General features: G+C 42.6%; 3 protein-coding genes across 5 annotated transcripts; 1 reads left to right on the top strand and 2 right to left on the bottom strand.

Annotated features, from left to right (window-relative positions):
• Positions 1-1,626: 1,626 nt before the first annotated feature.
• rpusd2 (RNA pseudouridine synthase domain containing 2) lies at positions 1,627-3,727 on the bottom strand. The gene is made up of 4 exons (XM_056295385.1): positions 3,269-3,727; positions 2,721-3,017; positions 2,127-2,523; positions 1,627-2,015 (listed from the first exon to the last, which is right to left on the bottom strand). Exons 1-4 carry the CDS (start codon positions 3,725-3,727, stop codon positions 1,627-1,629), a joined length of 1,542 nt encoding a protein of 513 aa, XP_056151360.1.
• Positions 3,728-7,302: 3,575 nt separating this feature from the next.
• On the bottom strand, positions 7,303-11,533 carry pcmtl (l-isoaspartyl protein carboxyl methyltransferase, like). Of its 2 annotated transcripts, none has more exons than XM_056296061.1 (9): positions 11,408-11,533; positions 10,938-11,073; positions 10,597-10,701; positions 10,417-10,448; positions 9,628-9,732; positions 9,412-9,532; positions 9,149-9,234; positions 8,798-8,967; positions 7,303-7,945 (listed from the first exon to the last, which is right to left on the bottom strand). In XM_056296061.1, the coding sequence occupies exons 2-9, from the start codon at positions 11,053-11,055 to the stop codon at positions 7,933-7,935; spliced, it is 750 nt and encodes a 249-aa protein (XP_056152036.1). In that variant the 5' UTR covers positions 11,056-11,073; positions 11,408-11,533; the 3' UTR covers positions 7,303-7,932. The 2 variants fall into 2 exon arrangements, with proteins under 2 accessions (XP_056152036.1, XP_056152037.1); XM_056296062.1 differs by lacking the exon at positions 11,408-11,533 and adding an exon at positions 11,261-11,400.
• Positions 11,534-11,586: 53 nt separating this feature from the next.
• Positions 11,587-14,493, top strand: ccdc32 (coiled-coil domain containing 32). Of its 2 annotated transcripts, none has more exons than XM_056296114.1 (4): positions 11,587-11,692; positions 11,972-12,234; positions 13,198-13,351; positions 13,828-14,493. In XM_056296114.1, the coding sequence occupies exons 2-4, from the start codon at positions 11,985-11,987 to the stop codon at positions 14,027-14,029; spliced, it is 606 nt and encodes a 201-aa protein (XP_056152089.1). In that variant the 5' UTR covers positions 11,587-11,692; positions 11,972-11,984; the 3' UTR covers positions 14,030-14,493. The 2 variants fall into 2 exon arrangements, with proteins under 2 accessions (XP_056152089.1, XP_056152090.1); XM_056296115.1 differs by having other exon boundaries at positions 11,598-11,692; positions 12,102-12,234.
• Positions 14,494-15,751: the final 1,258 nt, after the last annotated feature.

A 15,751-nucleotide genomic window follows, 5' to 3' on the forward strand; every position in this document is an offset into this window, starting at 1 on the left:
AGGAAAAAAAACGCTCTGCATCACAGATGTTTACAAGGACGTGGGAACATTCAAAGTGAAGAGGCTTCAGCAGAAACAAGACAGCTTTTTTGAATACCAGACCGAGCAGCTGATGGACAAACAAGTGTCAGCACAAAGGTCAAAGCAGCAAAAGGACCTTCTGAAGTATGCAATGACTCTGTCATTGCATACATTGACAAGTGGTTTGATTTCTCGTCAGAAAATGTAATGATGAAACTGAAACCAATCACCCTTCATGAGGAGTTCTCCTTCACTGACCTGGAGCAGGTGGTGGCTCCCCTCAAAATGATAGAGACTGTCAGTATGGACCATCTCTATGAAGAGCTTTGTGCTAGAAGGGAGGAAATACAGAAAGCCAGACAGGATACCACAAAATCCACCACTGAGAAGTGGATGGCAGTTTTCCAAAACATAGGGACAGCCAACTTGATCAACATGTTTAGGATTGTCTCATTTGTCCTCAGTGTGCCAGGCTCAAATGCCTTTGTAGAGGATTTTCTCACTTATGACCATTAAATGGTCAGACTCAAGAAACAGATACAGTACAGAGCTGATCAAAAATGAACTTCAAATATCTGTGAACTGTGACTTGTCATGTAAGGACTTCTCTCTGGCTGCACAAAAGGACAAAAGACTGCTTGAATCGGTTAAGAGCAGCAAAAAATATCCATGGAAAAAGTAGACTTGGTGAGCAGACACATGCCCCTTTTTTCCTCTTTTGCATATAAATGTTTTGGTTTTTTTTGTGAAGGTCCAAGTTGTGATTTCCAACTTATATAGTTTTAGTGAATAAGAATATGAAGCATTCATTCCCCACTACTATTTGTGTATACAGAGGGTGCACCTGCTGTGAGCCTCTGCTGTTTGATTCCTCTGCAAAACTACAGCATACAGAAGCGATGGTTACTTCTAGTTTGTCACTTGTAGGATTAAAAAGAAGGGGATAACTTTTTCTAACCTACAGTGCAAGAGTCACAAGTGTTCTGACTTACACTAACAGTAAAGGTAATGGTTCAATTAAAGGACTGTGTTAAAGGTACCTGCTGTAAATTAACAAACTATTATTAAACGTACCGTATGTTGCCAAGGCGTGCGAGTTGTGTATTGAGCTTTAATTTGACTGTAAGAGAGTAGCTATCCTTATGACAAACGGCTTAAAACAATACACTGTATATTCACACAACACCATACCCACACTGCCCAGCATGCCACCTTTTGTCCTTTGTTTGGTAGTGAAAAAGTTGGCAACCCTAGCTCAAGCATGTGTTTAACATTTGCAAACAAATTACTTAAAGATTATCAACGGAAATGTAGCAAAACAAAAAAAAAATTTCCAAAGCAAAACCAAAGCATGTCAGTTTAAAACAATAATCTATCCATCCATCCATCCATCCATTATCCAAGCTGCTTATCCCAATCGGGGTCACGCGATGCTGAAGCCTATCCCAGCAGTCATTGGGCAGCAGGCAGGGAGACACCCTGTGCAAGCCTAATCTACCTGTTAAATAATATTCCACAACACTTTGGCCACACTTTTGATCTGTTAAACGTCAATTTCTTTGTTATCAGTAGTTTTTTTTTTTATCAGTAGTGTTCATATTGATTCTATTCAACCTCACTCCAGTCCTCTTTGGCCCAATCAGGCAAGCGTGTGGAATATTCAAAGTCAGGTCCCTTGTAGCGCAATGCATGCAGGTACATGACAAGTTCCTTCTCAGTGGGGTCTGGTCGTACTAACTTACATTCACTGCACAGGTGGTCTCTGGTCCCCTGAGAGGTGTGCTGAGATTTAGTAGCCCCTTTCTGATTCTGGTGCAATTCAGTCGGTACAACACATTGTGACTCTGTAGGCAAGCCACTGTTAAGGTTGGCCGTGGGGTCTATCTCTGTACTGCTGGTGTCCTGACTCACCTCATTAAGTAAAGAGTTGCTTGAGCCAAATTTAATGTCCTGTTGCCCTTGTGCATTTGATTTTTTTGAGGCACCACAGAGTCCTGTCGGAAAGTTTTCTCCCATCTTATCAATTTTAGAGGCCCCATCATTTTTCTCCTCTTTCTCAGAGGGCTCAGCACCAGAATCCCCTTCCGCCTGTAAAACCCCAATACCATCTTCAGGTATATCTAACAGGTGCAGACTTTCCTTAGAACGATGCTCCTCCACCAGAGCTTTAAGCACCTCCTCGTCACTCTTCCCCACCAAACCCCCCTTGCCTCTGTGAGGGCCCCAAGCTGAAGACCGATAGATGGGATCATTAAGAATGGGGAATCCCAGGTACTGGAGGTGGACTCGAATCTGATGTGTACGACCGGTCAGGGGCAAGCAGCGGACTACACTGGTGCTGCCGTTATAGCTAAGCCTTTGGAAAACAGTCCGGCATTCCTTTCCCTTGGGGTCAACTCGACAGAGACCAACCTTGAAGGAGACAACCAAAATGGGCTCTTCGCAGACCAGTTCACCCTCTGGGAACTCCCCATCCACTCTGCACACGTATTCCTTCTCGAGCTGTTCAGAAAGGGCAGCACATATATACACTCTTTATCTCACCACTGCAAAGCAGTGGAATTGATTAAAATGATTACAGTACCAATATTTTGCTTGTGTGTCAATGAAAAATTAATATACATTTTGACCTATCGCTCCATATATTACTGATTTCAAGTAATTGTCATGTAGTGTGTTAAAATGTATTCTGAACTCACTTTTCTGTCTCTCACCAACTGATCCAGCTTCTTTGACATCTCCAATGTTCTGGCAAACAGCAGCACTCCAGAAGTAAGCCTGTCCAATCTGTGGATGGTATGGAGCCCAGAGATACCCCTCTCCTTTCCCAGGATGAAAATCACTGTATTGTGGCGGAAACGACCACAGGGGTGGACTGGAATGGAGGCAGGTTTGTCGACCACCAGCACCTCACCATCGTCTACCAAAACTTCTATGGGCGTCCCAACCACAGGCGGCTCATGGCGATGTACTGTGTTCCTCATGAGGTCATTGTTCTATGGACAAGGGAAGTACAAGTAATGATAATTATAGGAGTTTTAACGTTTGGAAACATCAGCATTTCTGTTTCAAGATTATGAATCTGGAGAATGACTGTAACTTATCAATGCAAAGGAGAGAGAACGACAAAAAATATTTCAATTGAAAAATGTAAGTATTATTAAAACATCGGTATGGATACCGCTAGTATACCATCAAAAAAAAGTTTGTGTGACATTAGATATAATTTGCAATTGTAAGCACTAACCCTAAGCGTTACGGACGTAAGGTCCTCCACAGGGGCCTCGTTCAGTCGGATGCGGCCCTCTTTGACAGCGCTCTGATAATAATCTATGGACTCGGCCCTAAATTCACTTTTGAAAACCTCGAGAAGAGTTTTCCCGATCCATCGACCTTTACAGTATCCTTTGAAGTCGAAGAAATAGGGGCGCACTTTGCGGAGGCCCCCCTCGAAATAATAAGACGTCTCATCAAAATGCTCCTTGTTGAAGCTAACGCCGGGGTTCCGCTTCTGGGGAGGGGGAACATATCTTTCACCTGGACGAAGTTTCTTTCCTCCACCCCCCCTTTTCTTTTTCGCTCGACCGCTTCTCTCAGGTTCGTCTCCCTCGTGTTTGCGTTTACCACCAGTCTCTGACGCCTTGTTCTCCTTGGTGGCGATCACCTCCGCAAGGTTGCCTTCCTCCACTGCTCCCGTTTGCGCCATCGGGTTGCTTTGTTGCTGCCGTTCAAAGTGATTCCAGGTACTATAACGGGCTCCAGACTGTGGTTGCTGCGTTATTCTCCTATCAATCTGACATGCATTAGTAACATGTACTAGCTGGTTGCTGTCAAAACTACCACGGCACAGTTCGTGTCTATGAAAATGAAGAAATCGGCGTAAAATCTCGCTGTTGTTGCGATGATTCGAGAACAAATTAAAGAGGAAATACAACGGACTGTCAACGGATATTGTCAAAACTGCAGCTGTAAATGAAACACGTGCCCCGAAAGACTTAAAAACTAATTGAAACATTTGTGTGGGAGCGTGTATGCACGTCTCTTCTTCTGCTGCTTCTATTTCTTCTTCGACTATTTTTATGGCTTTTGCCAAACAACTTTAAGGCGCACTACCGCCACCATCTGAAAGGGAGAGAAATCGTGGAACTAAATACTTCATCTCAATTCATGTAAAAGAGGATGCAAATGGAAAATTTCTATCAATTCTGCTGAAATAATTTAACTGAATTAATACATTGCAGCGCATAGAACATAGATTTTTCCACACCTTCTTTTGAACTCATTTGTATACCTTCACCACTCAGCGCTTCCCTCCTCCTCCTACTACATTCGGCGGCTCCCGTTAGGGGTCGCCACAGCGGATCATCCGTTTCCATTGCTTCCCGTCCTCTACATCTTCCTCTGTCACACCAGCCACCTGCATGTCCTCCCTCACCACATCCATAAACCTCCTCTTTTCCTCACCACTGGCAGCTCCATATTCAGTATCCTTGTCCCAATATACTCAGCATCTCTCCTCCATACATGTCCAAACCATCTCAATCTTGCCTCTCTTGCTTTGTCTCCAATCCGTCCAACCTGAGCTGTCCCTCTAATATACTCGTTCCTAATCCTGTCTTTCTTCGTCACTCCCAATGAAAATATTAGCATCTTCAACTCTGCCATATCCAGCTCTGTCTCCTGTCTTTTCATCAGTGCCACTGTCTCCAAACCATATAACATAGCTGGTCTCACTACCATTTTGTAAACTTTCCCTTTAACTCTTGCTGGCATCCTTCTGTTACAAATCACTCCTGACCCTCTTCTCCACCCACTCCACCCTGCCTGCACTCTGTTCTTCACTTCACTTCTGCACCCCCCGTTACGTTGTACAGTTGACGCCAAGTATTTAGACTCATACACCTTCATCACCTCTACTCCTTGCATCCTCATCATTCCACTGTCCTCCCTCTCATTCACGCATAGGTATTCCATCTTGCTCCTACTGACTTTAATTCCTCTTCTCTCCCGTGCATACCTCCACCTCTCCACCTCTCCAGGCTCTCCCCCCATCTGCAACCTTCTCTTGCTACAGATCACAATGTCCTCCACAAACGTCATAGTCCACAGATACTAGCTGCCTGGTCTCGTCCATCAACCTGTCCATCACCATTGCAAACAAGAAAGGGCTCAGAGCCAATCCTTGATGTAATCCCATCTCCACCTTGAACCCATCTGTCATTCCAACTACACACCTCACCACTGTCACAATTCCCTCATGCATGTGGAGAGGCTGAGCAGGTATAAATACCTGGGAGTCCACCTTACAGAGGCTCTCACGTGGCACTCACACACAGACACTCTGGTGAACAGGCAAGGCAGCGCCTCTATCACCTCAGGCAACTAAGGAAATTCAAAGTCTCCCGGAAGATCCTCCAGTCCTTCTACTCTGGGGCAGTGGAGAGCATCTCCGCCTGGTTTGGAAACAGCTCCGCCCAGGATAGGAAGGCTCTGCATAGGGTAGTGCGTTCGGCTGAGTGCACTATTGGTAACTCACTCCCCACATTGCAGGACTTATACACCTCGAGGTGCCAAACCAGAGCCTACAGGATTATGAAGGACCCTCACCATCCCAACAACCGACTGTTCCAGCTGCTGCAGTCAGGCAAGCGCCTCCGAAGTCATGCTGCAAATACAGAGACTGAGATGGAGTTTCTTTCCTCGGGCGATCAGGACTGTGAACTCTGACCTTACCGGGGCCCCGTCGCTGACCCATACTGCCTCCCTCATGATTAAGCACGCATGCATGCACACGCACACGCACACACAGTAAGGTAACCGACTACACATAACTCATATTATGTACATACATACCTCATATTTCAGCACATATACCTCAGTTTTCTATTTTTTTAAGTGCTTTGGGTCAGACCCTTTAGTCGCCTGTGTTGCGGGAGATCCGGGTTCACGTCCCGGATGTGGCGGTTCCCAGAGCAATGTATGTGCATATGTTATATTACTGTATATACTGTGCTGTCTGTTTTCTTTTTAAAGACAGTTCTTAATTTGTTGATTGTAAATTGTATATTGCAAATTGGAATGTGTGTGTACCTGTTGTATGTTGTTTGCACATTTCATTTCGGAGCTCGTACCTTTTTTTCCCCTCCATTTCACTGCACTCGGGACTTGTACTTGTGTGTATGTGACAAATAAAACTCTTGAATCTTCAATCTCTTGAATCATGTCCTGCACCATTCCTACATACTTCTCTGCAACTCCCGACTTCCTCGTATAATACCACACCTCCTCTCTCGGCACCCTGTCATATGCTTTCTCTAAATCCACAAAGACACAATGTAACTCCTTCTGGCCTTCTCTATAATTCTCCATCAACATTCTCAAAGCAAACATCGCATCTGTGGTGCTCTTTTGTGGCATGAAACCATACTGCTGCTCGCTGATCATCACCTTTCCTCTTAACCTAGTTTCAATTACTCTTTCCCAAATCTTCATGCTGTGGCTGATCAACTCTATACCTCTGTAGTTGTTACAGTTCTGCACATCACCCTTATTCTTCAAAATCAGTACCGGTATGCTTCTTCTCCACTCCTCAGGCATCCTCTCACTTTCTAAGATTGCGTTAAAACAATCTACTTAAAAACTCCACTGCCACCTCTCCTAAACATCTCCATGCCTCCACAGGGTATGTCATCTGGACCAATTGCCTTTCCACTCTTCATCTTCTTCATAGCTGCCCTCACTTCCTACTTGCTAATCCACCACACTTCCTGATTCACTATCCCCACATCATTCATCCTTCTCTATTTTCTTCATCCATCAGCCCCTCAAAGTACTCCTTCCACCTTCTCAACACACTCTCCTCACTTGTCAACACATTTCCATCTCTATCCTTGATCGCCTTTACCTACTGCACATCCTTCCCAGCTTGGTCCCTCTGTCTAGCCAATCAGTACAAGTCCTTTTCTCCTTCTTTAGTGTCTAACCTCTCATACAACTCAGCATACACCTTTTCCTTTGCCACCTCTCTCTTCACTTTATGCTGCATCTCCTTGTACTCCTGGCTACTTTCTTCATCTCTCTGCCTATCCCATTTCTTCTTTACCACTCAGTGCTTCCCTAAATCTGTCAATATCTTTCTATGTTTTGAAAACTCCATCAACACTTGTTCCAAATGCACAACTCATTGGCTGGTAGAGAGTGTCCTTTGGCATGCAGGTGCTAATTGAGGACATCAAAATGTCATCAAAAAAATGTAAGAGCCTCTTCCGGAGCCTGTTAGCAAATAAGTATGCCCATATTTATTTGATGTTATTGAGATTAACATATAGGAGATTTTTTTAAGTTAAAAATTAAATTCAGTAATTGTAAATAAATACAGAAGTGTGCTATAAAATCTTTCCAAATTAGAAACTGGTTCGTTATATTTCAAATCTTAAAATTAAAGGAGTGAATTGAATGTTAACACAACATTTTATAAATATATGAATGAATGCATTGATAACAAGATGGCACACAAATGTAATTGAACATTCAAAACGTGGGGGGGGGATCATAGCTGTTATTATTAAGATTTCCTCAGTGTATACTAGGACCTCCAGTCAAAACTACTTTGATAGTTGTGTTTCATTCCAGTTCCATTCCAGTCTCTCAGCGAGGAGCCTCAGTCGTATGATCATGAGACAACCAATTAACCAGCAGTTTAACCCGTCTGTCACTTGTTCACTCTTTAAGTGCAACAGGAAGACAAGATTATCAGCCAAATCGAGCAAAGCTGTTGCAAGGTGAAAAGCTAATAAGAATGCCATGCCCATTCACTGGAGTCCATCCACTAGGTTGAAACCTCACGGAATTTTATGGAGGCCCAAAGGTGCAGCACCAGCGCCACCTCCTGCAGGGGTAATTACACTGCAGTCAGAGCTCACCTCTGGGGAGAGATGGACAACAAGGTTATCGTCATGGAAATGCTACATCACAGCTACAACCAGAGGCCACATCTTGGCTCTTTCACAAAATTATTGATATAGCTAATGACTGCAAAGTAACGGGGAGTGCAGAAGAGAGTGCAGGCAGGGTGGAGTGGGTGGAGAAGAGTGTCAGGAGTGATTTGTGACAGAAGGGTACCAGCAAGACTTAAAGGGAAGGTTTACAAGATGGTTGTGAGACCAGCTGTTATATGGCTTGGAGACAGTGGCACTGACGAAAAGACAGGAGGGGGAGCTGGAGGCGTCAGAGTTGAAGATGCTAAGATTTTCATTGGGCGTGACGAAGGAAAGGATTAGGAATGATTACATTAGAGGGACAGCTCAGGTTGGACGGTTTAGAGACAAAGCAAGAGAGGCAAGATTGAGATGGTTCGGACACGTGTGGAGGAGAGATGCTGGGTATATTGGGAGAAGGATGCTGAATATGGAGCTGCCAGGGAAGTGGAAAACAGGAAGGCCAAAGAAGAGGCTTGTGGATGTGGCGAGGGAGGCCATGCAGGTGGCTGGTGTGACAGGGGAAGATGCAGAGGACAGGAAGAAATGGAAAAGGATGATCTGCTGTGGTGACCCCTAACGGGAGCAGCCGAAAGTAGTAGTAGTAGTAGTAGTAGTAGTAGTAGTTAATGATTGCAAGAAGATGTGGGCAATAACCATGACATGTTCCTGATCAAGACTATGTCTGTTCTAAAAGCAGTTTTTTTTTTTTTGGTCATTACATAAAATCTGTGTGCAAGAAAAGAGTGTGGCTTTGTTTGGTTTAGGAATTAAGATGTATAGATGTGCATGTGTAATACCCTGGCCATTGGTGCCGTTTGTCTGTTAGAGGAACGTAGACCACTCCCATCAATGCTTTTTTGAGGAAAGTTCCATCGCTCTGGCGGTCATACTGTTCTAGGACCTGGCTGCCACCATCTGGACCTACTGGCAGAACCAACCGTCCACCGGGCTTGAGTTGTTCCAAGAGCTTCCCCAATAATGCATGGAAAAGAGAGGGCGGATAACATGACCATAGTTGCAATCAATGGATTTGCTCATTTCTATAATATCACATAACACACTTTTTTCCCTCTATCATTATTGTTTAGGTTTTATGAGAAAGGGAAATACAAATTATTCAGTTAACTTTAAACCATAGGTGTGCTTACAGCCTTGGGAAGTGTAGGTGCGGCTGCTCCAACATGAATGGCATCATATGGTGCCCCATCTGGGTAGCCTTGCCTCCCATCTCCTACTGTGGAGGGATGTAATTATGACATTTACATAATGTAAGAAATAGCTTGGTGTGACCATAAAAGTTGAATCATGGTAAGGACAACAAGAGTTTGACCATCCAAATTCAATGGCTGTTGATAAAACATCAGCTTACAGTTGACCCAATATGACATAGTCAAGATGTCACCTGACTCACCTACAAGTTTTATGCGCCCAGAGGAAAGCAGTTCTGGGTCATCACCTTGAACATTTCTCGCTGACATTTGAACCAGTTCATTGATATGCTCAATCCCCACCACCTTACCACTGGGCCCTACCTACACACAGCAGAAGAATGAGTGCATTGCTTGGTAAGCAACTTGTGTTGACATGTGAATACTGGCATCGTGACATGTAAATATTATGAACTTACCATCCTTGCAAAGCAGGCAGTGAGATAACCACTTCCTGAACCTACATCCAGTGCTGATGCCCCTTCCGTTAGCTTATCACCGAGAACCTCCAGAGCATGGGCATGCTATCAAGAGATATGCCACAGTCCATAAAAGTCCATAACATGCATCATATGAATCCATCCATCCATTATCTGAACTGCTTATCCTGCTCTCAGGGTCACGGGATGCTGGAGCCTATTCCAGCAGTCATTAGGCGGCAGGCAGCTAGACACCCTGAACTGGCCACCAGGCCATCACAGGGCCACACACACACACACACACACACACACACACACACACACACACACACACACACACACACACACACACACACACACACACACACACGCACACACACACACACACACACACATTCATACCTAGGGACAATTTAGTACGGCCAATTCACCTGACTTACATGTTTTTGGATTGTGGGGGGGAACCGGAGCGCCCAGTGGAAACCCACTAAGACACGGGGAGAACATGCAAACTCCACACAGAGGATGACCCGGGACAACCCCACCAAGGTTGGACTACCCCAGAGCTCAAACCCAAGACCTTGCTGCTGTGAGGCGACTGCGCTAACCACTGCGCCACCGTGCAGCCCGCATCATATGAATGAATTTTTAAAATCCTTCTAATCAATCAATCAAATCAATCAAGTCTTAAAGTGTTATTCTGTAATGTTATCCTATGATTTTATAGCCTACGATACATAAATTATATATATATGTTATATACACAGTATGTCACATGATGTTACTCACCATGTGTGGAGCACTGATTGTAGCCCTGTACCCTGTAATTGTTTATCAGCATAACATAATGTTACAACAAACATAATTTTCACTGTTTGTAATCACTTATTCGCTACTCTACAAACTACTGTGCCACACTATCATAACCACATTATTACAACAGGTGAAAAGGGTGATCAAAATTGATACCTATGGACTGAGGAGAGTCGGCGTAAGGGTGATCTTTAGAATAAAGCCCTCGGTCTGTAGCCAGCATGGCCTCATAGACTCTGTCGTTGCGGATCACCCCATGATCTAACACAAATAACAATTGCAAAATCGATGATTAAAAAAAAATCCGAATCATAGTGTGCATCTACTGTTTGACATAGACACATCAAATTTTAGACCCTAAGTCCATGTGATACATGTCCTGAATAAAACGAAGACTTTTTGAAAAAAACAAATGAGTATATCAATGCAGCACAGATTATAACTTAGATAACATATTGAAGTCAATAGCTCAATTCCCTAATATAAGGCTACTCTACCCCTCAGGCGGCTGATGAGTTCTGGATGCGTTTTGCCACTGGACATCCAAGCCATGGTCCGGGACAGCAGTACACCCATAGGGACTGCAACTACCACCAAAGGGATTACCGCTCGCATCTCCAACAGTGGATATCCCTGTGGTAAAATTATGATCAGTGGTCTCTCTTACATATGGACATATGGTATTTGAGGCGATAGACATCGGCCAGTTAGAATTTGCCCAATAAATACTGCCCAATTTGTATGTGCAGCGTGCAAGAGGTTCATTTCTAGTGTTACCCTTGTTCATGTTAAAAGAAACTCTGCCAGGCACATTACTCACTTAGAAAACAACTTGATCGAAGCTAGGCTGATGTGCCCGCTAAATTGGTTTACGTCATGAACGGTCCCGCTCAGCGACCAAGAGTATTTAATGCCTGTTCGTAAAGGGCTCACAAATAAAATCAAACAACATATGTTTGCAGATTACCTTGGCATATCGACAATGTCTCCGCAGACACAGATTTCCTGGTACCTTTGACGGATCACGATACCTGTCCAATGCGAAGAGCTTATTTGGGAAGGGATCCAATCACAGCGCAGAACAATTTGACAGGCAGTGTAAGAGTCCAATAATCTTGCTCAAAATAAGGAAGTTGCGTTTGTCTGGTCAACTCTCAACTGAACCATGGGCACGCTTGGTTAGGAAGTGAAATCTTTATATTTGATAACGGGACTCTCCAAAAGCAAAAAGCGCGTTGACATTTTCTTAAAGGTAAGCTATAGAGATAACATGCCCCCCCCCGTCATGACTTCTAGATTTCGATATATTGCAGGTAGTATTTGAAGTGCGTAGACTGCAGCGTTAGCTAACGTTAGCTAAGATATATTAAGTTTGCTTTTGGTGTTCAAGAGATTATCTAAATTTTCTTGTTTACCTTCCATGGTTGTATTTTGTCCAAGGCTCTCATTGGGCTTGCATGTCGTTTCCAAAATGTTCGTTGTTAAAATCTGTTTTAGTGGGTAATATGCTCATTGATGTTGAAATTTACAGTTAGCGCACCAAAATGATCGACGATTTCGATAATAAAAAAGAGGCCCGGTCCAGCGGAGAACTGTGGTCTGAGATCTGCTCCAGTTTACCAGAAGCGCAAGAGCAGGCTTTTCAAGAAAACGGTGCTCAGTTCACAGACTCCTTTCAACCGGCATCGCAAGTCAGAGTGCAGTTCAATGGACAATCAGATGGGACAACGACAAGCTCTTCTAGTGCCAAGTGGGAACCAATGGAAGATTCTGAGATCTACATAGCTAGTTTAGGTATTGGTCGCCTTACGGTTTCTCTTTGCCCCCACCTCCTCCATCTGTGTCTAGAGTTCCATGACTCTTCTTTCTCATTTTACCAAGTCTCCTCTCCCTCCCACCAACACCAACCCCCACCACTTCCACCAGATCATCCTTCCTCTCAAATCAAGTTATAGAAATGGGTTTTCGGGATGGTCTAGACCAGTGTTTCTCAACCGGGGGTCCGCGGACCCCTAGTGGTCCGTGGTGTAATTGCAAGGGGTCCGTGAAAAGAAAATATCTTTAAAAAAAAGATCCTATGACATTTATAGAAATAGGATTATTTTACTCAAATGTGACTGAGACCTTTATCTACCTAAACTATAAAGGGTAACAGGAGTTTTTTCTCTAATTACATCTGTTTCACAAGTGTAAATTATTGTATTTTAATAACAGATCTCGCTCCCGTTTGCATTGTTAAAAGTTACTGCATAAAAATTCTGTTGTTACATATATCTGAAAGTTACTGAATACATATTCTGTTTTGTTACATATATCTGAATGTTACTGCATACGAATTCTGTTTTGTTAACTATATCTAAGTTACAACTGAAAGCTCTTATTTTTGCCCCAAAGAGTGAATAAATGCTATAATGCAATTTAAAATGCAGTTTCTACTGTTTCTATCAAATTGCAACCCCTCTCCCCCAAGATCAGGTGGAGGGGTCCTCAGGGTAGATCAAAAATACGCAGGGGGTGCAGGACCCCAAAAAGGTTGAGAACCACTGGTCTAGACTGTGTTCTACAGGTTCTTAGTTAAAAGTTATATCATAGTTTGCCCAATTTTGTGGATATTCTGGTGGTGTCACATGAAATGATTTGTTTGTCCCTTATTCTAAAAAAACCCCGAAACAATAGTAAGGGCAGTGTGGTTGATTCTTTTGTCACTAATTCAGATTAATGGAGTAATGACTGAATATGCTCTGCATTTTGCCTCAGAGAACCGTTTGAAGAGACTGAAGGGTCAGTCCAGTGATGTAACTTCCAGGGATATGCTGCGCTCTTTGTCTCAGGCCAAGAAGGAATGCTGGGATAGATTTCTACATGATGCCCAGACCTCCGAACTCTTCCAAGGCAGCGACATGGATGAGAGGTGAGCCAGGAGGGATGTCTTACTCTGTTTGGTTAGACACCATTGTTAGGGTAAAGATAGGAGGTAAGAGCCATCCTGGTGGATGAATGGTGTCATAAATGTGCAAGTCCTGCCTGTGATGGTGTCTCTATCTCATCTGTCTACTTCACTCTACTGGCAGCTAGGTTATTAATATACCATTCTGCCCAAGTAATATTATTTATAGGAGATAGCTATATTCTGAAGTTCTATACATTCCATTATCTGGTAACATACAATGTATTCACCAGTAGAGTCACAAGGGGATATTTTGTTATTTTCCTCTCGAGATTTCCAGTGTTTTAAAATAGGTAATACAATAGATAATACATCAGATTCTCAAGTTTATTTCCAACCAAAAACAACTATGCTAGTTTAGATAGGGAATAACATTAAATTAGTTTCCAAGAGTCTTCTTCTCACCTCTTTGCCCCTGACTTCTGTATTTGTTCTACCAGTGCCTTGGAGCACTTAAAGAGGTGGCTGATCCCAGAGAAAGTGGCCATCAGTGCAGAGGAACTGGAGTATCTCCTGAGGCCATCTCAGAACAAGGAACCTGCTGATAGTACCACCCTCCCGAACCAAACACTAAACACAGAGGGAACAGAGAGCGAGACACACAATGCTGATGAGGATGATACTCAGAACCCAGAGAAATGACTCTACATTAACGATGGAAATTACTAAGTAATAACTAATTTCGGACCTGTTAAGTGAGGCTGAATTGTTTATTGATTTTTTTTTTTTAGTCAGAGTTGTGTTGTGCAATACCAGAACCATGGCTAAAATCAATTGCTTTACAAGGATCGAAAGCATTTAAAGCTTTTCATAATCCCTGATGTTCTCCAAGCAACTTGGTAATGGGTATTGGCCCTGTATGAGTCAGTTGTGTTTGTTCCGTGTTTGCTGTTTGCCTTTTTAACAATGTTATAATATACGTGTAATGCAAAATTTGAATTTGGATTTGTTCTGTAGACCACAAAATTGTCAGGTTTGTCACAAACATAGTTGATGGCTTCCTCCTTGAATAAATATTCAGTTTTTAGAAAAGGATCACACAGAGTTATGTTGTATTTCATTGTCACAATATTTTTAGTGTCAACTGCAGATTCTGAGTCAACAATCTGACTTGAATATTGTAAGGTACTCAAGTCAGTCGCATAATGAGTGATACAAACAGATACAGAAACACAAACGTCACATATGCATGTGACGTTTGTGTTTCTGTATGTTTGTGTGTGTTGACTTAAAATTGTCACCTGTGTAATTCAACCCACCAAACAATTAAGAGTCAAAGCACGGATGTTGCTGATTGATTAGTCCTTTCTTTTAATTAACTTCATGGAAGGAATGTGAGCGGAATAGGTTGAATGCTAAAAGAGCAAATGATAGGTTGAATGATTTCAGCTCTAGATGTTTATCAACCTCTCTTGAGCTTTAATTTTTTTTAGAGATATGCATAAGATCTGTTATTGGTAGCGAGGGCGCTGAGCATGTAGCGTGGTCTGAAGTTAGGGAAGTTGAAAATTTATTTGGGAAGAAATATCCGAATACACTTAGTAAATCTCATCTCTAGACCGTGTTTACAACAAAGTCCTTTGATGATATGGACAATATGAGTGACACATTATCTTCCTAATTGGTCAATAATACTATTGACAACGTCAAAAGAGACCAAGCTACTTGGGTTGGATTTCATTCACAGTTGGCTACAAGCAGGAGTCACATTCACAGAAAGGGAGAGAGGGATTGGTTGTGGACAGAGACAAATGCAGCTATAGGACATTTCTACAATCACGTTCTGGTATATGAAATAGTTGTGAAATCTTAACACCTCAAGGAGGTAGGTTTCTCTTTTAGTTTAGAGATGCAATCATCAGTTTTGCATGGATTTATTGGATTTAGTGTAGTCTTTAGTGTAACGTCTCATTACTATAATCACCACAATCATGAAAATATAATGGACAATTATGAATTTTCTGCAAGCTGTATATTTATTTCAAATGATAGCTCATTTCAATGATTATTAATTGCATTAAACAGTTTTAAGATGAATTGTATGCTGATGTACACCTCACTTATCTCACATCACATCATATCATCATATCAGTGAAGCAAAAAGTCTAGAGAAAGTGTCAGAAAAATCTTTATTTTCCTCTTTTCTTATCATCTGTCTTGGCGTTGTAATGAACGTAATGACTAATTTCATGCAAGGAGAGAGAGACTCAAACTACATTGTCATGGCAGATGAGATTGGCCCTTAACATGACAAATTGTGCGCAGGAGGTCCATCTCATACATAGATAAGCACTTATTCAAATTCAGCATCAGTATGGAAAAGACTGAATTGACTAATAAATGTGCAATAAAGTGTCAGCCCCA

Source organism: Lampris incognitus, chromosome 16, assembly GCF_029633865.1.
Source record: "Lampris incognitus isolate fLamInc1 chromosome 16, fLamInc1.hap2, whole genome shotgun sequence".
Taxonomy (NCBI): Eukaryota; Metazoa; Chordata; class Actinopteri; order Lampriformes; family Lampridae; genus Lampris; species Lampris incognitus.

Bases quoted from the DNA above. Each gene is read 5' to 3' on its own strand.
- rpusd2 (XM_056295385.1), bottom strand. From the start codon at position 3,727: ATGGCGCAAACGGGAGCAGTGGAGGAAGGCAACCTTGCGGAGGTGATC. The intron at 2,524-2,720 runs GTGAGTTCAGAA...CTTTCTGAACAG, and splicing joins AGTTGGTGAGAGACAGAAAA to CTCGAGAAGGAATACGTGTG. The intron at 2,016-2,126 runs GTATTGGGGTTT...ACTTTCCGACAG, and splicing joins GTTAGATATACCTGAAGATG to GACTCTGTGGTGCCTCAAAA.
- pcmtl (XM_056296061.1), bottom strand. From the start codon at position 11,055: ATGCGAGCGGTAATCCCTTTGGTGGTAGTTGCAGTCCCTATGGGTGTA. The intron at 10,449-10,596 runs GTATCAATTTTG...AAACAATTACAG, and splicing joins CGACTCTCCTCAGTCCATAG to GGTACAGGGCTACAATCAGT. The intron at 8,968-9,148 runs GTAAGCACACCT...TTATTGGGGAAG, and splicing joins CACCTACACTTCCCAAGGCT to CTCTTGGAACAACTCAAGCC.
- ccdc32 (XM_056296114.1), top strand. From the start codon at position 11,985: ATGATCGACGATTTCGATAATAAAAAAGAGGCCCGGTCCAGCGGAGAA. The intron at 12,235-13,197 runs GTATTGGTCGCC...ATTTTGCCTCAG, and splicing joins GATCTACATAGCTAGTTTAG to AGAACCGTTTGAAGAGACTG. The intron at 13,352-13,827 runs GTGAGCCAGGAG...TTGTTCTACCAG, and splicing joins GGCAGCGACATGGATGAGAG to TGCCTTGGAGCACTTAAAGA.